The sequence below is a fragment of the Colletotrichum tamarilloi genome (assembly GCF_030869305.1).
Source record: "Colletotrichum tamarilloi strain Tom-12 chromosome Unknown Scaffold_2.1, whole genome shotgun sequence".
Taxonomy (NCBI): domain Eukaryota; kingdom Fungi; phylum Ascomycota; class Sordariomycetes; order Glomerellales; family Glomerellaceae; genus Colletotrichum; species Colletotrichum tamarilloi.
This window is the reverse complement of record NW_026849385.1, coordinates 1,334,434-1,359,556: the sequence shown is the minus strand read 5'-3', so window position 1 is coordinate 1,359,556 and position 25,123 is coordinate 1,334,434. Positions and strand designations below refer to the sequence as shown.

The following is a 25,123-nucleotide window of genomic DNA, read 5'->3' as shown; positions in this document are numbered from 1 at the left end:
CTGGAGCATTGAGATAGTGAGCGAAGTCCGGCTTGACAGAAAGGGCCGAAGCCTGCTTGTGAACACTTCTCTCTGAAACGCATATGAAAAACCCTATCCAATCTTGACTTGATGACCCGGCTTTGAGACTGTTTAATATGTGAGTTTCGTTTTATTCTTGGTTTATGTACCGCCGTCTACGACCTCGCATCGACTGTTCATCGCTTAAGCTCACTGTGCTGAACCTCGGGAGCTTCCCAAGACACAGCTTTGGGGATCTCTTCCTCCAAACTCTCGCCTGTCGGCGCCCAACCCAGTACCTTCTTAGCCCTAAGTGCCTCGCTGCGAGCATTTGTTCCAAATAACACCGTTCCGTGTGGCAGCACCTTGTTCGCTTCTTCGGGTCCAACTTCCTCCACCTCGTCTTTTGAAATGAGACCCTTCTTAGCAGCAGCGGAGGCAACCAATTTTGAGATTTCGCCAAAGGACTGTGAATCAATACTGTTAGCTGGTGCAAAGCAAGGAGTTGAGGGCCCGGATTCATCTTCACTCACAATTTCACCAACACCAGTGAGATACAGTCCGTTCTCGTTCCAAACCTCCGCCTCACCCTTCGCCTCAGTAGCTCGCTCGACAAGCTGGGCAATCAACTGTGCAACGTCCTCAACATGCACATTTCCCCACCGGCTCAGGCCCTTGCCGACCTGCACCCCATGACCGCGATCCAGCGTGGCTTTCGCCAGCGACGGGATCTGCACGCTGCGCTGGTTGACAGGGCCGAGTCCCCGGCCGTAGATGATGGGTGGGAACACTAGTGCCGTGTTGACCCTGGGCTCATCGGCGGCGACTTTGAGGAGGTAGTTGTCGACGGCACGGCTCGGGTATTTTTGGATGAACGATCGCAGGTCGTCGATACTGGTTAGGTCGTTGAAAACCAGGTCGCTCGCCGAGCCTGGACTGCGAGACTTGTCGGCGAGTTCTGCTGCGGCAAGGGCGCTGGCGCCAGAGATCTGGATCCAGTGCGCTGCGTTTAGATGTTAGCATCATGGATCGTGACTCCCGGGTGTAAACTGGCTGAAAAAAGGCAGCGCAGACTTACATGACTTCTGCTCTGCCGACTTGGACGACAAAGCCATGTGAATGGTCTCAACACTCTTCAAATGTCCAGACGCAGCCAGATCTGGCATTTGTGTTAGTGATTTCAGCTCACGAGGCCGCTATGTTGCAGAACCAAAACATACGGACAACGACATCGGCATTGGAAGCTTCCCGAGTGATGGTCTCAACATCGTCAAGATCACCCTCTACGATCTCGACCTTGCTGAAGGCGCCGGTGATAATCTTTCCCTTGGCGCTGTCGCGGACTAGCGCTCTCACCGCATACTCGGGGTGCGACTTGGCGAGCAAAGACAGGACACTGCCTCCGATGTAGCCCGTCGCTCCGGTCCTGGAGGCTTTCTGTCAGAACGGAGCACTTACACGGGCTTATTTCACTGAGCTTCAGTTGACTTACAGGAAGATGTTGACCATTGTGTCTGAGTTTTGCTATCCTGTGCGCTGCAATCTTTCTAATTGAGTGTTAAAGGCGAGTGGAGAGCTGAGATTGGCGATTGATAACCTGAGGATCTGAGGAGGCATCACATGGAAGTATATAAACCACACGCAACCTGCTCGCGCTGGCCTTCCAAACAGGGGTTGAAGCTTGGAGCAGATTACCAATCTCTTCCAGTGGACGAGAGCAGTGAAGCTGCCAAGCTGCCCCACGAATTACACAATGCGCTACTCCATCGCGTCACTCCAGCTTTTTTAAACATTGACGCCAATTGCCAATTAGCGATGCTATCTTGACTACAGACGACCCACCGAAGGGCGTGCTAATGTATGATTCTATCTTCGAGAACGGTCTTTGAGAGTCTTGCTTATAGATCAATTATTTTATTCATGTTCGAGACGTGTCCCTGGCAATAGCTGGGCCTACGACAGCCGCTTGAATACCCCTTCCAAGACGTCAAGGAAAATGTCGGCTATCGATTGCTACTGGTCAGTCTCGATTCGTACCCTAGATTATCGATTCCTCGGGTATTAATCTACCATGATGCCTCTCAAACACCAACATCGGCCGTAATCAGATTGCAGCATCGCCGCTGCCACCCATGTTCACCCCCTTCGATTTGACCTGGCCCAAAACCTCCTCCCTTCGCGGACAGTCCCACGCAATAAACGTTCCGCGATCCTTGCCACGAGGGTTCAATACGTTTTGCGGGTACTTGTCCGCCAGCGCCTCCAGCTCTCGGTACAGGTGACTGCCGATCCGCGCCGTTTGCTCAACCAACCCATGCTTCTCAATCTCTCCATAAATCGCTTTGAACAGTAGCGCACGCACGAGATCGCCTACCCAAGTATTTGAGCTGCCGGTTCGGCTTGTCAGGCCGTAGACCAGCGTCGCTGAAGAGAAACCCGCCGCCTGCACCGTCTTCGAGAAGGTGACCATGTCTGGCGGAGACGGGAGATTCCAGTGCTCGTGGGCCCAGAACTTGCCAGTTGCACCTACTCCTGTTTGAACTTCATCGGCAATCGTTAACACGCTCTTGCGCTTGTTAAGCGCACGAAGCCCGCGGAAGAAGGCAGGGGACACATGATTGTCGCTGCCCCCGGCTTGCACAGGTTCAATGACCACTGCCGCGACGGTGTCGTTAGCCTCGTCGAGCACAAGCTCCGTTTCCTCAAGGCACCTCTTCTCCTCAGCAGCATTCTCAGTTGCGAATTGGTCGAGGGGGTACTGAAACTGCGGGAGAGGAGCCACAAGCCAGTCGAAAGCCGGCACATCGAATTGGTAAATCGGCTTGCTCCTCGTTATGGATAAACTTCTAGAAAGACTGCCGTGGAAACCCTTTGAAGAATGACATCGTTGAAGACTTCTTCGCACTAGGCGCTTGGTTTCGCACTACGACATCCAGCTCAGCGGCGCTGAAACCCTTACGGCTGCGGTTCCCTGGTCCCTTTCCAAATGCAGGCGGCCTTGTACGCTTTCTCGTTTGCATCAGATCCTGTGGTTGCCGTGAAGACTTGATTCAGACCTTGCGGCGCGGCTTTCAAGGTGCCGGTCTTGAGGAGGTCTGCGTAGTCTGCCGATGGAAATCTTCCGAGTGCTGGCCGGCTGGCGATGGCGCGGACCATGACTGGGCTTACAGAGGCGCGGTTGACTTCTGGATTGTTATCTTCGAGAGGAATTGAGGCGATTTAGGCAAATTTATGCATCAAGTACGCGTAATTCGTTAGTTCTTCAGATCTACCCATGGCAATGAGGATGGTCGCAATATATACAGATCCAAGAATGTGTTGCCATCAGCATGGACAAGACTCCAGAAGCACATCATCATCAAAGACAAGCAGATAAGGCGCGCGACATGCGAATTTGACTCACTAGTTACCTGTCGACCTCTTGTAGGTAGTCGACCGAAATGTTCGCACTTCTGGTATCAAAAACTTCCTCCAACTCTGCGAGACCGCCCTTTACTTTAGGTCTGGGAAGTGAGGATGTCATTATCCTTGGCCTGCAAGGCTCGTTCGAGAAGATGGCAGCTGCGCGGTTGCTTGATGTAGCCGAGAATGTCCGCACGCCAGCCACAACTCGAGGCCACTGTCGGAATATAGCGGCTAGTGTAAGTGATCCAGGGTGCCTGAATGCCATTGCGACTTTGTGTCAGTTATTTCGCATGTACTGCGATTTTTTTCGAGAGGGAGATTGATGATGCAATACTTGGTTTGATTTCGAGGTACAGTTCTGACACTCGACTTACACGCATGTGCCACGGACCACCTAGGTTCTCGCGAAGGCATTCCCATCACAGTGTTCAGACAGCACGACACATCCAATCACACTACAGTCAGATCCCCATCTCTTCCCTTCTCGCCGTCATATGTCTGCGGATGCTGGGAAGGAAAGGCCATAACTAAAACTCGAGATTCATATTCGTGACTGATCCGGCATTATCCTAGCGGGATCGACCGGCCTTCTATCGGCCCTGGAGTCTCCACCCCGTTAGCGTCGATACGTACCGATTCACGTCGCGGAAACCTTCCCAGATGATTTTGGCACGAACAAAGACTGACTACACTTGGCATCTACGGATAACGACGCCGAACTGTCCACGCATGATGAACCACATCCCTATCGCCCAGCTGACCAAAGCTATCCCGCCGATATCGATGCATACGTAACGGCGAACACGTCTCGTGTCTCTTTTCGGCTTCTCTTTAAGTCACGCAAGAGCACGAGAGAAACAGCCCATCGGGAACACAAGCCTGATGTGTTACTCCTCCCCTACTACAATCATCCCCTACGTGTCAAATCCAATCAAACAGCTTTACCATCAGCATTGCACTTCAGTATCCTGCCGCACACTCGAGAATGCCTGCCCGTCCGGTCACCAGAGGGTCCAAATCCGGGGCAAAGCCGCCTCCCCCGAAAGGAAAGCCAACAGCGAAAACGAGGACCACTGCCAGCAGCGCTGCCCCAACAAAGAAGGTCCCTCGCTCGAGAACCTTCACAGGCTGCCGCACCTGCAGAAGTCGCCATCTCAAGTGTGATGAGGCCCGCCCAGTATGCTCGTCCTGCCGCCGCCTCAATCTCGTCTGTGAGGGCTACGATGGCCAGCTCCTGTGGATTCCGGACCCCCTGTGCTCCGCTGAGCAGAAGCATGCTCATCGCGGCACTTCCTATCGGTACCCGCTTTTCACCGAGGAAGAGAGGAAGACAATGAGTGTCGAGATTGTGACGAGCATGGGGCGCCAGTCTGCCGGCGACATTGTTCTGGATCTCGACGAGAAAAGCGTCCATGCCGATGACGCCCATGTAGCTGGTCCGTTTGGCGTGTTCAGGGCCTTTGATGGCTCTACGGATTCTGGATCTTCGCCATTACAGCCCTCTGCGTCTGGAAGCTCGCCTGATACCTCGCAATCTGATGCCTTGCCAGAGACGATGAATGGCGAGCTCGCTGAAGACATCGAGGATATTGTAATCGAGCCTTGGTCCGTTGACGATAACTCTTTAGCCATGGAGCCATATTTCTTACCTGGACCGTTTGACAACTTCAGTACCGAAGGCATCATCAATAACATGAGCCAGCCGTGGATGCACGGCGAAGGGTCCGGAAGTTTGTCTCATATGATGGCAATGGACAACTCTGCACTAGATCTTCTCTTTTCGCCATTATCGCCGCGCACGCCAGCAATGGCTCATACCGAGCTTGGGCCAGCTAATGATACAAATACCCAACGCCAGAACCATGAAAGAGAGGAAAACCATACAGAAGAACCGACCAGTCCTTCGACAGACGAGCAAGACTTATCGATCTCGCGCAAGCTTTCTACCTCCTTGACTAATAATATGCCGGGTACCGAACCATGTTTGCCGTCACATGCAGCTTCCCTCTTACGATACTATAAGACTATGGAATCGTCATCATCAGTCAAGGGTATGAGGATATCACCGTGGCAGCTCTGGCTCCTCCCCTGCGCTCTGGAAACCTTTGCCGAACTGTCGCTTTGGAACACCACTTCGCATACCCGTCACAGTATCTTGTGTACATTGCTGGCGAAGAGTGCCTTTCATATGCATCAATCTTCGAAGAAAGAAAGCCAGAAGTCAACCACACGGTGGCTAGATATTGGACAGAATTATCAAAAGAGTGCTCAGACACATCTCAAAAAGGCTTTACAAGGCGAATCTGATGAGCCAAGTCAGGCCAAATACAACGAGATCCTTATGGCCATTCTTGCCACAGCCATGGTATCGGTGAGTTCACCCTGAAACCCACGATTCCAGTCGACTGTTCTAATGCCATTCAGGTTCTTTATAATGGATCCCGCGCAGTAAAGATCTTCCTCCTCGATGCCGAACGTCTAATCCGTCTCCGTGGCCTTGCGATGCCCAAATCCTTCCACGTCCGCGTACTACACCATGTCTACACACACCTTCGCGTCATTGCAGAGAGTACGGACATTGCTATAGAGTCTGTAAAATCCCAAGCGCAGGCAGCAACCGAGATGGCGGTGTCACTCCGCAAGTTTCGTATTGCAGAAGATTCTCTCGGCGCCGACCTCGACTTGTCACGGGAGAAGCCCGCAGAGGTGGGCTACGCGGACATTCATCTCGACATTTCTGGCCACTGGCCTGTAACGATGTACCCAGAAATATATGGGGTGCCAGAGTCGCTGATGACGTTGCTGTCGCAGACCATTAGCTTCGCCAATGAAAAGACCAAGCTGGAAGCCATGGCCATGTACGACCACCGCATCTCAGTGGCCTTGTCGCGCCATATCAAACAATTGGAGCAGAATATTTGGTCTTGGTCACTGGGATCGTCGGATATGCAAAGTGGGCCAAGCCGTCCGCGAGAACTCGTTACTCAAGAGACGAAGCTCGTAGACCATCCTCTCATCCGATCCTTGACGCTTGCCATGCACCAGGCACTTATCATCTACTTTTACCGTCGCGTCTACAACATGAGCGCCATGGTAATTCAGGATTCTGTACGTAAGACGCTCGATTTCATTCAGCCGTGCCTCGAAGAGACAGCGGACGATCACGACTTTGCGACGAGCATAGGGTGGGCAGCTTTCGTTGCTGCGTGCGAGGCTACGACGCCTGATTTACAAGAGAGGGGGCTCAAGGTGCTTCAGACAATTGATAATAGTGGCGTGATATTTGGTACGGATAAGCCTAGTGTTCTGGCCCAGAGTGTATGGGAAAAGAGGACGGAGACCGGTGATTGGACCCTGAGCTGGCCGGACATGATGAAAACCATTCCGAGGTGAATATCTACATCAGCAGACTTTATGATGTAGACGATTAATGATGTGCAGGTATGGCGTGTGGAGCTCTTCTGTATTTAGAACTCAAGATCCCGACCTTTCCCAAGAAATCTATGCGAGCTCCCCCATCGACCAACAATTCCTCAACCTCTAATTGGAGCTAGGGCGGCGATAAGATTGGCCAAAAAGCTGCATCACGAAGCCGCCTCGAAATATTTGTCCGAAGAGACTCGGTGGTAATTTTAGCGTGCCAATTTTCGTGAATAATCCCAGCCACATCTGAGCCTTGTTGAAACATGTGATGGTACTCAGAAATATTGAACAAAGAAGCAACCAAGACGCGATATAAGCATTGGTCAAAACATTTACTTCAAATTATCTTCTCGTAGAGCACTCTACGCAACGACCTCAACGCCCGCATCCTTCAACAACTGCGCAAGCTCCTTGCGCCTCTCCCCCTCAAGCAGCTTAAACGGCTTGCGCATACCTCCCGTCTTCCACCCGCGCAACTCCATGCCCGTCTTCACAGCCGCGCCGTAGTTGTCCCCAGGCGCCTCGAGGAACTTGCAAATGGGGAAGATCTTGGCCCACAGCTCTCGACCCTTCACCAAGTCCTTCTTCTCCCCCAGCGCCTCCCATAGCTGTGAAGATAGCTCGGGAATGATGTTTGTCGCACCCCAAACGGAGCCCTTTGCGCCCGCGGCCAGGCCATAGAATGTGAGGGTGTCCCAGCCGTTGAAAGCGGTAACCTTGGAGGAGGTAGCTTCAGTGAAGAGCATGTCTGTCAGGGCGGGCGCATTGCCGGAGGTATCCTTGAGATGCGTGACGCCGACCTCTGACAGCGAAGCAATCTCCTCAGGAGAGAGCGAAACGCCGCTGGCGGAGGGGATGTTGTAGTACATAATCGGCAACTTGGACTCGTCGTGAATCTCCTTGAGCAGCTCCTTCAATTGCACCAAGTTGGGCGCATCGTAGAACGGAGGGACAACCATCAGCGCGCTGGCGCCGACGGAGGCGGCGTAGATGGCATGCTCGACGGCCTTTGCGGTGGAGAGGTCGCCGATGCCCGCCACGACGGGGACTCGGCCAGCAGCAGAGTCGACGGACTGCTTGACAAGGATTTTGCGCTCTTCGGTGGTGAGGGCTGTGAATTCGCCCGTGCTGCCGCCAGGGACGAGGCCGTGGACGCCTGCGGCGATCATGCGTTGAATGTGTGCATCGAGGGCAGCGGTGTCGATTTCTTTCTGGTTGGGGGTGAAGGGGGTGATTAGGGCGACGAGGACGCCTTTGAGGTCGCTAGCGGGCATCTCGAACGTGTTATTCAGGTTGCTAGAGTGGTTTGAGGCTTTGAAGTAATCGAGATTGTTGTGTAGTGAACCGTAAGATAAGTTCTGGTACAGAAAAACCAAGCTAGACGTTGGTATCAGGACTTGATCGATATCGCAATGTAAAGAATCAGAGCCTGCCGAGCTTCGGATGTCAACGTCATATAGCTACCAGCTTTTTCGGGTGTTTATCTAATTCAAGCATATCAAAGATTACAAACGCAAGCCGGCTTCTCTTGCTTCGTCCATTTCGGATAGCTTCACGCGCAAACCTTCTCTATTGCAGCACAAACAAGACCGGAAGCGCACCCGATCACTCGAAGCATAACCAATTTGAGCAGGCCTGCCTCTTCTGTCACTTCTGCCCCTCAAGACGGCTTTGGAAAAGGGGTGTGAGGATGGCGGGGTAATTCGAATCGAGCGAAAGAAGACGGCACCGCGGGTCAGCTCCGGTCCCTGGGACCCATAATGCCCCGCGGTTCAAGTGTCCAGAATCGCTATCTTCATCGAGATATCGCGGGGTAGGTCCGGGCGGTAAAGTGGATCCCGTCGCGGAGGCCTTCCTTTAGGAGGCCGGCTTGGCCTGACTATGGTATGTGTGGCGCAGAAACGGTCATCTGCTTCACACCATCACCAAACAGGACAGCCATTCTGCGCTCGAAAGGGACGACCATTATTGGGGTTTCCTTGATACCGGTACACTAGGTTTCTGGACGCACCAATGTGCTCCAAGGGACACTAGGTTCGTCATTCAGGGTCTCGTAGGAGTCAGTGTCTTTTTCCGAAGCTACGTGGCGCTTGCAGATCCAGTCTAGGTGGCAAAGTCGGGCAAAGAAAGCCATGATGCACACATCGGCCCAAGTACGCTTGAATTCTGCACATGCAGTTGCAATCATGGTTGGCGGTGCGATTAGGAATCCCTTGAAGACAATTTTGTGTGATTGCCCAGGCCTGGCGCTCTTTAGCAGCTAATAATGCTGGAGATTCGGTAGTATTGGATTTGGTTGTAGGCTGTCTCACGTTTCGTGCATCTTAGATGATTCATTGAAGATATCTTCCGCATCTCGAAAAAGATAGAAACTGACACTCCTGCAACTTTCGTTGATGATGATCAATCTGAGGAAATGATAATTCGCTATGCAAATGCTATCAAAATACACACGTTTCACCTAAAGCTTCGCCAAAACACCGCTTCCGTTTAGATATGCCACATGACCCCTCGAGATTTCAGCAATGGTTCGGGTTCTGTTGACAATTTAGTTAGCTGTTTTCGATGTTCATCAGTCGACGGCTCAGGACTAACCCTGCAAGAGCCATGGCAACCTTGAGCTCGTACTGGAGGATCTTAAGCGCCAGCTCAACGCCCTCCTGCCCATTGTACTGTTATGCTGATCAGCTGCTTTATCCATTAAAAATCTTGAATAGTCGTGTCTTGACGTACCGCCAGACCCCAAATGGGAATTCTTCCCACAAAGCAATGTGACGCGCCAAGGGCAAGAGCCTTAAAGATGTCAGTACCACGGCGTATACCGCCATCAACAGCGATAGGAATCTTTCCCGCCGCTACAGGTGCGCAGATGCGCAAAGCATCTAACGTGGCAGGCACTCCATCTAGCTGCCTGCCACCGTGGTTCGAGATGATGACACCGTCGAGGCCGTGTCTGATTGCGAGAGCTACGTCGTCGGGAGTGTAAACTATTGGACAAGTCAACCAGCCAGTTCGATATCATCACAAGAGGCGAGGTGTATAATCAACTCACCACCCTTCAGCCATAGCTGAAGCTTAGTGTGCTTCTTGAGCCAGGGAATAGCCGAGTCCCAGTCCAGCGAAGGGTCTGCAATTTTGGCTGTCAGTAATGAAGTCGAAAAATATGCACCTACATGACGACGTACCGAAGTCATGTCGGTTTGAAGACTGGCCATCCTTCTCGTTGCCGCTCAGTTCGCTCTTTCCATCGGACAAGAGGTTGGGCCACTCGATGCCGTCGGGCAGACAGAAGTTGTTTCGGTACTCATTCAATCGGCGGCCCAGCAGCGGGGTATCGACAGACAGGAAGATGGCCTTGTATCCAGATGCTATCAAACTTCTTAGCATTTTGACTTCATGCTTGTAGAAGATATGCTTTGCCTACCCTCAGCCCTCTTCAGAATTTGCAAAGTGGTCTCTCGGTCTCTGAGCACACACAGCTGCATGACATATGGGTTTCCAGCGCCTTCGGCTGCCACGTTCTCCATCGACTCGGTGGCATAGGAAGAAAGGGCCATGCAAACATTCATGTTTGCTGCCGCACGCGACGTGCCGAGTTCGCCATGTGGGTGTGCCATCTTGTGCATCGCAGCCGGGCTAAAGCCCAATGGAAATGAAACCTGTCGGGAATGTGTAAGCAGTTTCCTAGAGAGTGGGATTGCGACTATGCGATTTACATACCTTAGCTCCAAAGATTGAGGTAGACATGTCGATATTGTCGACATTGACGAGAATACGCGGCATGATCTTGTATCGGTTGTATGCCTCCTCATTATCCTTCAGTCTGCGTAACGTCGAGTGTCAGTACTATCTCGCATACTCTGGAGCTGACTTCAGGCGACTGACGTTACGAGATCCATTGCGCCCTCATTGTAGTAATCCCTGTACATCTTGGGGAGCTTCTTGCTGCCCAACTCCATCAGATCACGGATGGTATGGACATCGGGGTCCCATGTTGCGCCGCGGTTTGCCATTGTCAATCTGGTAAGACTAAGATTATCTTGGTCGGGTGTGCTTTGAGGATCGATTACACCAGCTCAACATGGAATGGTCTTGGGAGGGGTTGAAGAGGAACACTTGATGTGAAAAGAAGCTGCTTCAATGGAAAGCTCGTGAGCTTATGTGAAAATTCGATCGGAATGGGTTCCGTCAGTCTACAACGTTCTTGACTTTCCTGCCTCGGCAAGCTGCTCCGCTACCCGAAATCGGGATAAAAACAGTACGCAGAGGATGCTTCCGCTGGGCTTTTGGACCCTTCAGCGCCTGAAGCAATCGTCTTGAAGCTCCCGTTTTAGGCAAGGAGCTCAATCTCCCAGATCTAGACCAAATGCTTATCGTCATGGTTGGGGTGAATTCGGGGTAGCTCGGGGATGGTTGCCATTTTTGCTTCACACCACCAGTCACACCTAATCCGACTTTCCAATTACGTGCACCCAGCTACCGTCTGAGGTCTGATTCGCGTTCGCTTCGAGTGAACCTGCCTTGCCCCCGCGTGATACGTTTCCGAGGTGGCCTACCCAGTCAGGGACAAGTCTCCGGCTGCAGATGCTAAGTCGTATGAGATCTCCTACGGTACAGGGGTACTAGGCTGGTTGATCCACGTGCGATATGCGCAGTCGGTACGCATAGCTCTCCAGGAATTTGGCAGCCATGGCGACCACGAACATCAAGGCTACCTTCGGCGAGACCTTACCATCAATATCACGGAAGCATATCCGATGGTTAGAGCAGTGTTTTGGGGATGTCCAATTGTGTAGGTATAGAACGGTAATTGGCAAATCATGCGCGTGAAACAACCCACTTGCCTAGATCAACCAGCGACCTCTACGATGTCTCTGAGCTGCTTCAAATTTGTCTAGAAATGACTCTCTTTTTCTTCGAACTGCACCCACCATTTCCTGCACCACTTCATTCCGATATTCTGACCTGCACTGTATTGTAACCAAGTTCGGCCATCGTCTTGTCACAAAATGCGGTCCTTCAGGGCTTCATCGGTTCTTCGCACAGCATCGGCCAAGCCAAGCAGCTTCATTGCGTTATCTTCCCCAGTTTCGTCATGCCGTAGAGCTCTTTCCACAACATCATCTGCACGATCGTCCTGGCCTACGTCTCACACCAAGATCCCCAACCCTTCAGCAACACAAAACTTTATCGACAATACCTTCCAGCCGTCCTCAGCAAGCAACTGGATCGATGTCCACGACCCAGCCACGAACAATGTCGTGACACGCGTACCAGAGAGCACGGACGAGGAGCTCGAGGCCGCGGTCGAGAGTGCCCAGCGCGCATTTCCAGTATGGAAGGCTACGAGCATTCTAAAACGCCAGCAAATTATGTTCAACTTCGTAAACTTGATTCGAAGAGATTGGGATCGTCTTGCCGCGTCCATCACGCTTGAACAGGGCAAGACCTTTGCCGATGCACGAGGCGACGTTCTTCGCGGTTTGCAAGTTGCCGAGACGTCGTGCGGAATCACGACACAAATCACTGGTGATGTACTAGAGGTAGCCAAAGATATGGAGACACGAAGCTACCGCGAGCCTCTCGGTGTTGTTGCTGCTATATGTCCTTTCAGTAAGTTTAAACTCCAAGCTTCTCTTGTCTTTTAGTCACCCGATGTTTCACGGGTCAACTCTCTTATTTTTTTCTTCGCTGAAATGTTTGTTCTTCGACAGACTTCCCTGCCATGATCCCTCTCTGGTCAATTCCAATTGCTACGATTACTGGCAATACCCTGATTCTCAAACCATCCGAAAGAGATCCCGGCGCAGCTATGATTCTGGCAGAACTCGCTAAAGAAGCTGGTTTCCCAGATGGTGTTCTCAACATTATTCATGGCACGCACCGCGCAGTTAACTTCATTCTCGACGAGCCGGCAATCAAGGCCGTTAGCTTTGTTGGTGGAAACAAGGCCGGTGAATACATTTATACCCGTGGATCAGCCAACGGAAAGAGAGTGCAAGCCAACCTCGGTGCAAAGAACCATGCTGTTGTTCTACCCGATAGCAATAAACAACGGACCATTAACGCAATCTCTGGTGCTGCATTCGGCGCAGCAGGTCAGCGTTGTATGGCGCTCTCTGCTCTGGTACTCACTGGCCGCGAGACGCATTCTTGGATTGACGACCTTGTCGAAAATGCAAAACAGCTCAAGGTCGATGGCGGATTCGAAGATGGCGCTGATCTGGGCCCAGTAATTAGCCCCCAAAGTCTTGCCAGGATAGAAGCTCTGATCGAGAGCGCGGAACAGGAAGGCGCAAAGATCGTATTGGATGGCCGTGGCTATCGCCCCAGCAAGTATCCTAATGGCAACTTCCTAGGTCCCACCATCATTAGTGGTGTGAAGCCTCACATGAAGTGCTACAAGGAGGAGGTTTTCGGGCCCGTCTTGGTCTGTCTGGAGGCGGAGACCTTAGCCGAAGCCACCCAACTTGTCAACAGCAATCCCTACGGCAATGGCGTTGCTCTTTTCACCAATTCCGGTGCTGCTGCCTCTTGGTTCCAGAAGAATGTAGAGGCTGGGCAGCTTGGCATCAATGTTCCAATCCCAGTGCCGCTGCCTATGTTCAGCTTCACAGGAAACAAGGCAAGCATCGCCGGCGGTGGCGTCAACACTTTCTACGGCAAAGCAGGCTTGAACTTCTATTTGCAGACCAAAACGGTCACCAGCCTCTGGAAATTGGAAGATGAGGAGGCGAGTAAGGCAAGCGTGGTGATGCCGACCCAAAACTAGACGTAGAAAAAGTACAATAGACTCTATGGATTTCCAGATACACTAGTGACAGACACTCCTCTTTTCGGGTAAAAGGCTCGTGATCTCAATGTCCTGAACTCTTTGCACCGGTTGACCTCGTAAGCTATCTTGCCGCGCATCAGTCAAGCTGACTATGCTGGAGTTGATTTGCTTCGCTTTCAATCCGCGTCTGTACTTTGGTCATTTTCACAATTGGTTCTCCCGGTTGAGGATGAGTTTGGCATGCCAAATGATGTAGATCTCCTGCTGATGTGATCGCCATCAGGGATGAAGCTTGCATTCTTCAGCAACATGGTTCACGCTGTCTCGATACCACGCGGAAATACTTTCCATTTCACCTCCACTGCCTTTATGTCAGTCTTCTGCGAGTCTGGCGTTTAACAGAGTCTTGGTGAAGGCAAATACGACAAGAGCCAGCATCAAGACTAGCATATGCGCTGCGTATCGCACATATCAGCCGACTTCAGGGATGTGTCCGGGGAGGCCGATAATTACGCGGGGAAGTTCTCCTTGCCAGAAGCTTGGCTGAGTAGGTAGTCTCAAAATTTTAGGAAAGTAATAACGACAACACCAACAACAAAACCTCCTAGCCTCCCTTATCAGCCTTAGTGCAAGCTAACCCCAGCGTATCATGAGTTACGCCAGGTTCTAAGTACAATGAAGCTGATAGCCTTGGGAACCATTCCAGATAATCCTCGGGAAACGTTCCAGACCAAGATTGATACCCGCGCCCATGGTATTGGGCTAAGTCGGAAATGTATGCGCAAACCAACGATAGTTTTACTGCTGCGTACCCCGTAATGGACTGGTTAGCAGCGTTTCAAAATTCTGCTCGACTTCAAGTCACTTCCATTTCCCTCCTCATCTTGACTCAAGTATTTAAGTAACATTCCCTTTGGTCCTCTTGATTTATATCAACTCGGTTGCGGATCAAAACCTTACTACAATAACGTCTGGTAGGGGTTTAATCTCCGTGGATTGCCTACTTCGTTCTTACAGAAGGCTGTTTACTCTTCAGTCCTGAACTTCGTTTAGATAACTCGAACGTCTGTACAACTGACATCTACAAGGCCGCAATGTCTAATCCAGTATCTTACGACACCGAAAAGATGAAGTCCCCAGCCATCGCCGACACCGATGTCGAGCTCCGTCCTATGGAGTCTGTACGTGGAGGGGTGCTAGGTCCTGAGGGACAACAACACGGCTCGACCCAACGTGGCCTCAAGTCTCGACATGCACAAATGATCGCCTTGGGGGGCACAATCGGAACTGGCCTCTTCGTTGGCGTCGGCCAGGGCCTGAATATGGGCGGGCCCCTGTTCCTCCTCATCTCCTACATCAGCATCACACTTCTGCTCTACGGAGTGGCAACGGCCACCGGCGAAATGAGTGCCTACCTTCCAGTCCCCGGCTCTTCAATTGCCTACTACGGCCAACGATTTTTCTCGCGCAGTCTTGGATTTACGCTGGGTTGGGTATACTGGTATATCTTCTCCATCACGGTTCCAGCCGAGATCACTGCGACCTACATTGTCATCAACTATTGGTCGCCGCCTCTACACATTGCGTTTTGGCTGACGCTCATCGGCGCCGTCATGATTGCCCTCAATTGCTTCCCCGTCAAAGTCTACGGGGAGGCTGAGTTCTGGTTCGCCAGCATGAAAGTCTTTGGTATTATCGGGCTGCTCATCCTCTCCCTTGTACTCTTCTTTGGCGGCGGGCCCTCGCACCAACCTCTTTGGTTTTCGAACTGGTCTAATCCAGGGCCGGTCAAAGAATACATCGTGACGGGAGATTCTGGGCGTCTGGTGGCATTTGTCTCGACCATTACCTTCTCCGTATTTGCGTTCGCGTTTGCGCCGGAACTTCTTGTCGTCACCGGCGGAGAGATGGAAAGCCCTCGCCGTAATATTCCTACTGCGACCCGTCGATACTTCTATCGCCTCATCACATTCTACATTCTTGGTGCTCTGGCTGTGGGGATCATTGTCAGCAGCAACAATACCAACCTCCTCAGCGGTGGCAAAGGTGCTGGTGCTTCTCCTTGGGCTATTGGCATCAGGGAGGCAGGTATCAAGGGCCTAGACAGCGTGGTGAACGTCGTGATCGTGCTGAGTGCTTGGTCTGCAGGCAACTCCTATCTGGTATATGTTTCCCTCCCTGCTCCTGAAATAGGTCCTCGAATATCTTCTAATCCGTGTAAACTTGAATAGTACCTTGCTAGCCACGCACTCTACTCGATGGCCCTTGCAGGCAACGCGCCAAAGATCTTCACCCGCTGTACGAAGTCAGGTGTCCCATACTACGCCACGGCAGCCAGTGCCGCATTCTCATTATTGGCGTATCTCAACGTTGCTTCGACTGGTGCGACCGTGTTCAACTGGTTCGTCAACTTGATCAATACAGGTGCTTATCAAAGTTGGATTTGCTGCTGCATTATCTACTTTAGATATCGCAAGGCATCAGATGCACAAGGCATTACAGACATCCCCTTTCGTTCCCGCTTCCAGCCCTACTCAAGCATGTTCAGCTTGTTCGGCTTCAGTCTACTGCTTTTAATCAATGGTTTCAAGGTATTCCTCGCAGGACAGTGGAACACCTCTTCCTTCTTTACGTCGTACATCGGGGTGGTAATCTTCTTGCTGCTTTTCTTCGGGCACAAGTTCACTGTGGGACGACAAGATCCCTGGGTACTTAATCCGATGGATGTCGACCTGAAGTCTGGCTTAGACGAGATCTTCGCTGCAGAACAGCCTGCACCGGTAAGAACCAAGTGGTATCAAAAGTGGAGGGTTTTGTTTGAGTAAACCTACATGTAATGATAGGTACCATGTCCTACAGTCTATCACTGTATCACACGATTTAACATCTTAGTCGCCAATTGAGAAACTGGGAATCGAAGTCTCCTCGTACACTTTTTCCCTGTATCAAACAAGGGCCTTCCGGCGAGGGTGTCGTTACTACTACTGATGTTGTGGAACTTCTCGTACAGAACATCCACTTGACTTTTCGATTACATATCAATGAAGACGAGCAGTCTTTTATCTTGTAATTACAAATGGTTCTGTATACAAATGACCGTCTTTGTCTGTTCAGCATGCGATAACCGGAGGTTCTAGTGGCTACCTCATCGACGTCCGTTCAAGTAAGGTGTGACTTCAAAGCCCAATAGAATGCGCGTCCTCTTGACATCGGAGATACGACAAATTGACGTCATTCACAGTATTCAGGAGCACAATTCTCCATTCTTAGAACAAGAAACACCCGTTGAAGTATAGGTGACAAAATTCCCATCCAGAGTGACCGGGTTGAGATGAACGCAGTTCCATTGGCCGCCTCGGCATTGTCTCTGGCCATTGGCGTTGCTGTACTTGCTGCAGGCGCTGTTGACTTGGGCTGGGCAGGCAGCGCGTGGATTCTGTTTGATGGCATACGTTAGCGACAGAACTGATATCGATTGTCTAGATTCTAAGAGGAACTAGCAGATCGTGCGGCTGGGAGAGACGTACATGAGCAGCAGCTGGCTCTGGAATTGGGCTCGCCATCGTACTGGCAGTAAGGGAGAGAAGGGAAACGAAGGTGGTGGTGATTCTCATTTTGGAGAAGTGACTGTAAGTTTTCTTGAAGCGATGTAGGATGGGCGGTCATCTCTATGGAAGTTCGAAGCTCGTGATGTATTTTATAGACGAGGCTTTTAATCGCAGCCTATCTAGGCTATCTCCTCTTAGGTTCGTCCCTTAGAGAAGCTATCATACTCTCGTATTTTTGAGCTCTTGTGTCCTTGTCGCTATCTGAAGCAGGTGCAGTGTGGTACTCTTCCGAAATTTCGAATCCCTTCCACCAATCGGTTCTGGCATCGGGACTTGGATTCCGAGAAGAGGTGGGTTTTGCGAGCTCCAGCGCCAGCGTCCTATACTTCTTTCAGGGTAGACGAAGCAGTTTAATCCCTCATTCATGAGAAATCTAGTCTTTTACCATGAACTTATGTAACACCATTGAGGGCTGTTTATCTGAGCGGGTCAATCTGATTACCTGGTCAACACAGCTTCCGCCCTCCTTAAGTCATGAGTAGAGCCAGGGTTAGTGTGACTAAGTATGTAAGAAATTTACGCACCCACTTTACATTGCAGTTATGAAGAAAACGCTGGCTACTTTGAGTATTATGACTATATTAGGCAGCTAGAATACCCAGGTTATGCGTTGTCGTTGTTGCTACTATAACCTCTTTGACCTCTACCATTAGTTCGCTTTTCTACTTATATTATGTTTATCCAGAAAATGGAGTCAAGCAATGCCTTCTTCTGCATTCCGAATCTCACACTACTCTCGAAGATATGCAGTATCTCCCTTCCTACGACAACCCTCCTGAAATTACGTGGGCTTTGCAAAACCTGACAACGTTGCCAGCGTCACCCGTCAAAGTGTCGAAGACTTTCGCAAAGTCTTCAGTGCCCACGTCATCGCAGGGGTTAGGCCAAGTCTTGAAGGCGCTAATGCGGTCGCCTGCCTTGTGGGTTAACTTTACCAGCTTCGCGACGTGTGCCCTCTGGGTAGGGCTGAATTTCTGATTAGCGCTCCTGATGCTGTATTGTTTGTAGGCATTCAGGGACAAAGAAGGGCCCCCGCACCAGGCCCTTCATCCTGACGCTTGAGAATTGCAGCACTATTGGCCTAGTCTGAGACTGGAGGAAATGCCCGTCGACACTCCAGCATGTACTCTGTGATGTTATCACGGGAATTCATGTACTTGGTCAGGGAGCCTCGACTGACATCCGCGTCCGGATTCTGATACGCGAAGGAGGGTGGTCTCTCGTGGCTATTTCCATGAACAAGAACATAGTCGTTGAGACGGCTGCGAGCAAGCGGGTGCCTATCATGCTTGAATTTTTGTTGCTAAAGGGAATCTGTCGGGCCTTTGGACGTCAGGAGTTAAAGAAAAGAAAGCGACGAATCGTTGAAGGCAGGTGATAAGGTTCACTTAAACAAGGAGACATAACATGGCGATGCCTTTATGCTCGATAACAAATGCCTACTCCTATGCCCACCTGGTCTATCCGTACTAGCTATCTTCTTGCAGCCTCGAGTCTCTCGACTTGCGTGGTCAGGTCTCCAAATACACCCAAGCGAAGGCTTTCCTGTCGTTGCTAAGATTGCAGCACGCCTCCACTCATCGCGAGCCGCAACAAGTATCGCCGGGCGGATATGAAGCAGGCTTTTTGAAAGATGGGGTTAGGTCCATATGTCTTCAACACGAGGTACAGAAACTGCTCACATAGATTTGATTCCGTCCAGACTTGACTGTGGAGTTTGTCTCTACGTCCCTTGGCTAGAGACTGGGTCGATACTAGCCACACCTTCGAGGGGCCTGTCAGAGCCGTCTCCTTTCGTCTTCGGGCGCCCGGAGCGAGCTCCGTCTTCGACATGAGCAATTAGCACCGGTTGACCTGGTCCCCATCCTCGGGCTAGAGCTTTGTTGTGTATCGCGTGGAAAGTCCGCAGGGGCATTCCATACTTCTCGCAAATCTCTTTGGCTGTCATTCCACCCCAGTCCCACAGTGTCAGAACACCGGCTCGAATACCATAATCCCACTGTTTCTCCTTGCTTGATGGCATCGTCAGAGCTCTGGCCGACTGTGGCTGAGAGTGGTAAGCATTCATACCTAAGCTAGGACCAAGGACAAAAAGGAAATTTGGAGTGTGAAATTGTGTCCAGACTCATGATTGGCAGATTTTCACTAGCCAATGCACGGTCTCCTGAAGGTGTAGTTCCCGGTTGTCTCCGGAGTACAAGACAGGCAAACGGTAGCAAGCCTCCTTAGATGGATGCAAAGTTCAGGCCATGGCCGACTCCGGGCCCGCCTATCTAAAGCTGCTGCCTGCCACGACCGGGTCCGAAGGCCAAGACGGATCCCACAAGCGGGGTTGCGACCGCGTTGAAAGGTTACTCCGGGGCTTGCGGATCGAAAGCGCAGCACAGCTTGCATGATGGTCTATCTGAGAGCCCGATGAATTCGCGACTTGCCATTAACAAAGATGGTTTCTGTATGGATTCCGATAGCTACATGCAGGTGTGGATCGACAAAGTCTAGCGGGGAGCCAGAGGATAAAGCTGTACGGCCGATACCAATCTATATCCCTCGAGAAATCGCAGTAATGAAGATTCCTCTTTAATGTCTTTGCAATTCTTATCCTTAGACATTAGCCTTTTATAAGATTACCTCATGGCCAATAATTGCTTGATGATCGAAATGGAGATGGCCAGAGCACACCGCCTAGCACTGGTTGCCCACAGTGTATTTTTAGCCACAGCTAAGCTCATCTCATTCAACTCCTTCTGGGTCTCCTAGCCGAGGTCTCGAGTGTGGATAGAGCAAAAAGGCCTGTCGCTGAACCAAGTCTTTTTTCTTCAAGGCCAAGGGATCTCAAAAAAGCTTAGCACAGGATCCGCCGTCCGTGCTATAATCAGGTATACCTGAAGGCGGGAACGAAGGTCAGTATATCTTCACTCAGCAGGGTTGTCTTTAGACTTGATTTTCAATCGACCTGACCAATGAGCAAGTTCGAGTAGCTTTGCTCAGCGGTGGATCAAGAAGGGTCGACCTGCAGTCTCTCGGCACCCGCGATAGACGTTTTTTGGCTTGAAGAACCGAGGGAGCCGAGCTGGTGGCTCAAGATCTGCTACAAGCATGCTGGCGGTACGGTATCATGGCTCGTCTCTGAGTGATGACGTCGTTATTTCAACTCACGTTGATCCGGTGGAAAATATTCCTAGCCTTGTCTATACGACTTCGTCCGCTTTAAATTAGGCATTATCCATGAGCTTGAAATGAAGCACAACAGGCCGAACTAAAAGCCTTCTGGGCCGTCGTGCTTGATGAGATATGACGCTAGGTATGAGGCGTCTTGAGATTTCTCATTAACGTCTTGAGGCACATTGAGCGTTAAACTCATCTTTAGGGTCTGATTTTCTTTTTGTCAAATTAAACAAAGGCCAAATGATATTTGGACATGGTGATGTCAACTTCACTCAAGTTTCTCAAGAAACTCTTGCAGCGATCGATTAGTTTCCTCTTCATCTTCATGCATGACCCAGTGTCCTGTTTCGAGCACCTCGAAGTGATACCCGGCCTTTGCCCACGGCCTCGTCATCTGATCCTGCAATGAAGCAACAGTCATTTCGTCTCCTCCACAGCCGATTAGTAACACGGGCACTTCAAGCCCTTTATCCATATCCTTCTCATCTTCAAAAGACAAGTTGTTTCGGAGCGCTTTGTACCAGTTTGTTGGGCCTTTCCATCCACCTGTCCTGAACGAAGCAACCTTTGTCAGGAAGTATTCGTCTTTCCGAACATCTCCGTCGGCAAAAGAATGGGTTGGCGCAATCTTTGCAGAGGAGACCCATTCTCGAGCCTTTCCAGGCGGCCCGAGATTCGCAGCCATGACTTCAGGTGAAGCATGCATAAGAGATATCACAGACTCGACATTTCGATCCATGAGGGCCACCTCTTCATCATCCGTAAAGAAATCCCAGTATCGAAATCTCTCTTCGCCAGTCATCTTTTTTGTCATTCGGTTGATCATCTCGACATCAAATTTCTCTCCGGGTACAGAGTATCCGACGTCTAAGAACACCAAGCCCCTGAACCGGGAAGGGTAAAAGTGGTAAAGCCTGCTGAGGAACCATGAACCCAGATCGTGGCCTACGCCTACCACAGTGTGGAGGTTCTCCGCGTCCAGTATGGCTTTGATATGTGTACTCATTTTGCGCCATGTGTATTCTTGCGGGTCTTTTGGCTTGGAAGTTCCGCCGTAGCCAAGAAGATCGGGTGCGATGACACCGTAACCCAGGGAGGCGAAGTGCTCTAGTTGTTGGCGGAAGTCGGTCGCAGTGGAGGGAAACCCGTGTAAAAAGAGGAGGTTCGGTAAAGTAGAATTCGAAGCTCTGGCAACGTAGTATTCGTATATTATGTAAGACGATATTTGAAGACGTCTAGAGGTAACCTTCGTCATTTTGAGGTTTGTGACTATTCTGGACGATAAAGTTCCAGGTATCGCGCAAAATTTTGTTTGAATAGTTAAATGATTTGATTACAAGAATTTATTGTTATTTTGCGGTCCATGTTAACAGAGCAAAAAGTGTCATGCGGAAGAGAAAGAAATCGGTGAGCTGCTTTATAATTGTGGTCAAGCCCAAAAGTCGACGAAATGTGTCCGAGGTCGCGCTTGGACTAACACGATCTAAAATGTCGATCTCCCGCCATCGTCAGCATCCCGCCGGTTAGATCCCTTGGATGTCTCAGAACCACAATAATAATCTGACGTCACTTAATTGACGATTCCATTGGTCGAGAGAAGAGTATACGTATCCATTGCAACTTGAGTTGTGTCCATCGGTGTTAGGTACTACTGATCAGAGCCGAAGCGAAGCGGACGGAATTTACCTCAAATTTTCAATCTAGTTTGTGTTGCCAATGGTTTTGCGCGGATCATCAATGGGTTCTTGATCCAGAGCGCAAATGCCTTTTGGTTCTTCCAGTCCCGGCTTTCCTCACACAGCTCGAGGTCGTATGAGAAGAGCAAAGTAGCCAAAATGAGTCTCATCTCGTGCATCGCCATGTTTTGGCCCAGGCAGTTACGCGGCCCGAAACCGAACGGTTGGTGAGCTTCCAGCGCATCTCCGGCGTAGGTGGGGTCCGTCTTGAGCCATCTCTCTGGCGTAAAAGTGTCGGCGTTCTTAAAGTTGGACTCGGATTTGTACGTCGACCAGTGGTGGACAGACACGCGCGTGTCAGCAGGCACCCATTTGCCAAGAATCTGTTGTCCACCTGGGAGCACCACTCTGGGACTTCCGATCGGCACCGGGGGATAAACGCGCAGCGCCTCCTTCAGGCAGGCATTCATGTACTTCAGCTCTTGAAGACGTTCGAACGTGAGGTCATCCAGCTTTGTGAAATTGCCTCGAATTTCTTCAAGAAGGGTATTCATTTTATCGGGGTAGGTGAGCAGATTGTAAAGACAACCGCTAAGAAGTGTAGCTAGTGCACTCAGTCAGCTTTCCCTCAAGCCCACAGATTACGATATTTTCTTACCTGTTGTTTCCGATCCAGCAAGCATGAAAATTTCCGAGTTCGAATGCATCTCTTCGAGAGACAGGCCTTTGCCCTCCTTCGCCGCCAAAACCAGGTTCCAGACATCCGGCTGGTCAGAGCCATCCTGCAACCGCTGGTTCACACGATCCTCTGAATGCTTGCAGTGAGTGACACGCTGCTCCACGACAGACTTTGGCTCGAAGCGGTTAAATATGGTAGTTAGGATGGGATAGTAGTTGATGATAGAGACGATGGGCAACATCTTGAGCGACTCAAAGATTGATCTGACCCAGGGGCTGTATTCGTTCTTCGCCAGCAGGCCAAGGGGCTGGCCAAAGCAAAGTTCGGCCATGACGTCAAATGTTGCGAAGTTGAGCAGTTGGGTCATTTCCACGGCCTTTTTTCCTTCCTCGCCAATCTCGCTGATCTTATACATCAGAAGGTCCACGTACTTCCGGAACAGCGGCTCTTGTTGTCTCAGCGCACGTTCCGAAAAGGCAGGTGAGAAGAGGCGACGGACTCGAGCATGATCTTCGGTGTTCGCCGTAAGCATACTTGGGACGCCTGCAACCCATCGGTATTTGGTGTTAGCTCATGTGCCAAAGTTGAATCTGGGAACCTAAGCTGTTGGGATATGGCGCACCATTCACAGGCTGAACTGAGAACTCTTGGGCTTTTTCAGTCACCTTGGGCCCATGGATATCATTCCAGGCCTCTCCGGCCGTGTAACTCAGGTCCGTAGGGCCGAAACGAACGACAGGGCCATAAGCTTCATGTAAGCTCTTCATCCATTCTATATCTTCACCTTTCAATGCGACAAGCCAGTATGGAATTCGAGTAATGGCGCAGATCTTGGGGCCGGGCACATCGGCCAGCGGGTGGAGAGTGACGTTGTAGATGGCGCTGCCGATGAGATAAAGGGCTAACAGCGCCACGAAGGCAAGAATAGTGCCCAACATTATGACGAAGTGCGATCGACGACTCACCGTCTACACGAGTTGTCTGTATAAACAAAGAGCGAAGAGTATGATTATGAGAGAGGGGGGAGCTCTCGACGGTCAACAGCGGAAATTCGCACATCTTCGGAAAATGGATGAAATATCTCGAGCTTCTGAGTGGTCAGTTGATAAGACCCCTGGATCTTGCAACCCCAGTGCCACATTCTTCAGCAGGAAGCTCCGCATGAAGTGACTTGTTGGTGCAACTGCTAACCTAGACCACTTGGCGGCTTTTTCAGACCAGGGTTATTATCCGTGATGTGGACAATCCCGCCGCATTGGTAAAGAATCAGGTGTCAAACATATTGGGTGGCCTGGCTAGCACGCTAGGTATGGACATCCTGGATCCTCTGCCAATAGAAATCTTGAGTATTGCGTTAACGGCTGCACAGATGGGTGCGTGGGACTGAGTAAGTATTCATAGGCTGTCTCCGCGCGAAGCGTGTGTCACTATCGTGTTAGCGTACCTAGCACGGTATGTACTCTCAGCATCAGAGTTGTGCAGAACAGGTACGCCCAAAGGATCGAGCTTCATAACTGACGAACCAATGTGATAATGAGTTTTGAAGAAAAAATCAACCCGGATGAAATTGGCACAGCACCAGCCTCTAGGGTTTCGCCGTTATCCTAGAGCACAAAAACACCATCCAGATTTTGGCCGAAGTCGCATTGCAGTCGAGTCAGTGGCTTGTACGTGGTGCTGGGTGGTATTTCTTAGACAGGGTCCTGGACGTTTTACGAAAACTGCAGCCTATGGCACAGCTAGATTCATTTATTGCAACGTGCCGTCCTGGTGATCATCGTTATTTGACTGGCTGGATAGCGTCGGGCGGTGGAGTTCGTTACCACTCCCCTGCCTCCGGATCCCCTCCCCCGGGTCCTATCAAAACGCCAACGAACCCCCAGTTCTAGGCCAGGGACGAAAAGAGATTGCACCAACCCGCGGCACAAGCGTCCGCAGCGGCCACCACGTCAAAGATGGTAACGAGACGGTTGATCGCGGGCAGGGGCGATCTCGTGCTGCACCACGAAAACTGGTTGGGTTGCATCAATCCTCTTAACGACTGAACTCAGCTACTGCAGCTAGAGCTGTTAGCGAAACCTACATACCTTGACCGAAGAGGAGGCGTCGATGAGCCGATGGTCTCGCTTATGTACTGCCTTGCAAAGTTGCCATGAAGAAGCCATGGCACTGATGGCAGAAAGGGGTTTTGTCGCCATGGGTGTCGCGAGGGCCTCGGACGAAAACTGACAGTTCGCCCCACGAGGCAGGGCTCATCTCGACCAAAATGTGGCTTCCGCTGACTCGTCGAAACCCAAGGCCCAGGTCGACATGTTGAAAATGAATATCTTGCCTTGGTATTTACATATTAAAGTCTCAACGAGCTCTTATTGCCGTTCCGTTTGTGGGGTTG

The 25,123-nt window shown here is 50.9% G+C and overlaps 11 protein-coding genes across 11 annotated transcripts; 3 read left to right on the top strand and 8 right to left on the bottom strand.

The window, feature by feature from the left end:
* Positions 1–197: 197 nt before the first annotated feature.
* CTAM01_01080 (nucleoside-diphosphate-sugar epimerase) lies at positions 198–1,509 on the bottom strand (the record flags this gene model as incomplete). The annotated part of the gene is made up of 4 exons (XM_060517124.1): positions 198–1,003; positions 1,079–1,159; positions 1,221–1,426; positions 1,493–1,509. The coding sequence occupies 4 exons, from the start codon at positions 1,507–1,509 to the stop codon at positions 198–200; spliced, it is 1,110 nt and encodes a 369-aa protein (XP_060388586.1).
* Positions 1,510–2,104: 595 nt separating this feature from the next.
* CTAM01_01079 (4-aminobutyrate aminotransferase) lies at positions 2,105–3,156 on the bottom strand (the record flags this gene model as incomplete). The annotated part of the gene is made up of 2 exons (XM_060517123.1): positions 2,105–2,828; positions 2,960–3,156. The coding sequence occupies 2 exons, from the start codon at positions 3,154–3,156 to the stop codon at positions 2,105–2,107; spliced, it is 921 nt and encodes a 306-aa protein (XP_060388585.1).
* A 1,234-nt stretch (positions 3,157–4,390) lies between these two features.
* On the top strand, positions 4,391–6,949 carry CTAM01_01078 (uncharacterized protein; the record flags this gene model as incomplete). The annotated part of the gene is made up of 5 exons (XM_060517122.1): positions 4,391–5,375; positions 5,429–5,637; positions 5,693–5,776; positions 5,830–6,794; positions 6,847–6,949. The coding sequence occupies 5 exons, from the start codon at positions 4,391–4,393 to the stop codon at positions 6,947–6,949; spliced, it is 2,346 nt and encodes a 781-aa protein (XP_060388584.1).
* A 241-nt stretch (positions 6,950–7,190) lies between these two features.
* On the bottom strand, positions 7,191–8,102 carry CTAM01_01077 (dihydrodipicolinate synthase; the record flags this gene model as incomplete). Its single annotated transcript, XM_060517121.1, has 1 exon — positions 7,191–8,102. One exon carries the CDS (start codon positions 8,100–8,102, stop codon positions 7,191–7,193), a length of 912 nt encoding a protein of 303 aa, XP_060388583.1.
* Positions 8,103–9,289: 1,187 nt separating this feature from the next.
* Positions 9,290–10,841, bottom strand: CTAM01_01076 (uncharacterized protein; the record flags this gene model as incomplete). Its single annotated transcript, XM_060517120.1, has 8 exons — positions 9,290–9,365; positions 9,424–9,500; positions 9,562–9,815; positions 9,881–9,955; positions 10,014–10,196; positions 10,253–10,487; positions 10,549–10,651; positions 10,714–10,841. 8 exons carry the CDS (start codon positions 10,839–10,841, stop codon positions 9,290–9,292), a joined length of 1,131 nt encoding a protein of 376 aa, XP_060388582.1.
* Positions 10,842–11,837: 996 nt separating this feature from the next.
* CTAM01_01075 (methylmalonate-semialdehyde dehydrogenase) lies at positions 11,838–13,600 on the top strand (the record flags this gene model as incomplete). Its single annotated transcript, XM_060517119.1, has 2 exons — positions 11,838–12,441; positions 12,543–13,600. 2 exons carry the CDS (start codon positions 11,838–11,840, stop codon positions 13,598–13,600), a joined length of 1,662 nt encoding a protein of 553 aa, XP_060388581.1.
* Positions 13,601–14,697: 1,097 nt separating this feature from the next.
* CTAM01_01074 (proline-specific permease) lies at positions 14,698–16,428 on the top strand (the record flags this gene model as incomplete). Its single annotated transcript, XM_060517118.1, has 2 exons — positions 14,698–15,765; positions 15,835–16,428. 2 exons carry the CDS (start codon positions 14,698–14,700, stop codon positions 16,426–16,428), a joined length of 1,662 nt encoding a protein of 553 aa, XP_060388580.1.
* Positions 16,429–16,847: 419 nt separating this feature from the next.
* On the bottom strand, positions 16,848–17,166 carry CTAM01_01073 (uncharacterized protein; the record flags this gene model as incomplete). The annotated part of the gene is made up of 2 exons (XM_060517117.1): positions 16,848–17,039; positions 17,131–17,166. 2 exons carry the CDS (start codon positions 17,164–17,166, stop codon positions 16,848–16,850), a joined length of 228 nt encoding a protein of 75 aa, XP_060388579.1.
* Positions 17,167–18,292: 1,126 nt separating this feature from the next.
* On the bottom strand, positions 18,293–19,044 carry CTAM01_01072 (uncharacterized protein; the record flags this gene model as incomplete). Its single annotated transcript, XM_060517116.1, has 2 exons — positions 18,293–18,499; positions 18,976–19,044. 2 exons carry the CDS (start codon positions 19,042–19,044, stop codon positions 18,293–18,295), a joined length of 276 nt encoding a protein of 91 aa, XP_060388578.1.
* A 1,600-nt stretch (positions 19,045–20,644) lies between these two features.
* On the bottom strand, positions 20,645–21,631 carry CTAM01_01071 (uncharacterized protein; the record flags this gene model as incomplete). The annotated part of the gene is made up of 1 exon (XM_060517115.1): positions 20,645–21,631. The coding sequence occupies one exon, from the start codon at positions 21,629–21,631 to the stop codon at positions 20,645–20,647; it is 987 nt and encodes a 328-aa protein (XP_060388577.1).
* A 432-nt stretch (positions 21,632–22,063) lies between these two features.
* On the bottom strand, positions 22,064–23,669 carry CTAM01_01070 (uncharacterized protein; the record flags this gene model as incomplete). Its single annotated transcript, XM_060517114.1, has 3 exons — positions 22,064–22,656; positions 22,711–23,274; positions 23,354–23,669. 3 exons carry the CDS (start codon positions 23,667–23,669, stop codon positions 22,064–22,066), a joined length of 1,473 nt encoding a protein of 490 aa, XP_060388576.1.
* Positions 23,670–25,123: the final 1,454 nt, after the last annotated feature.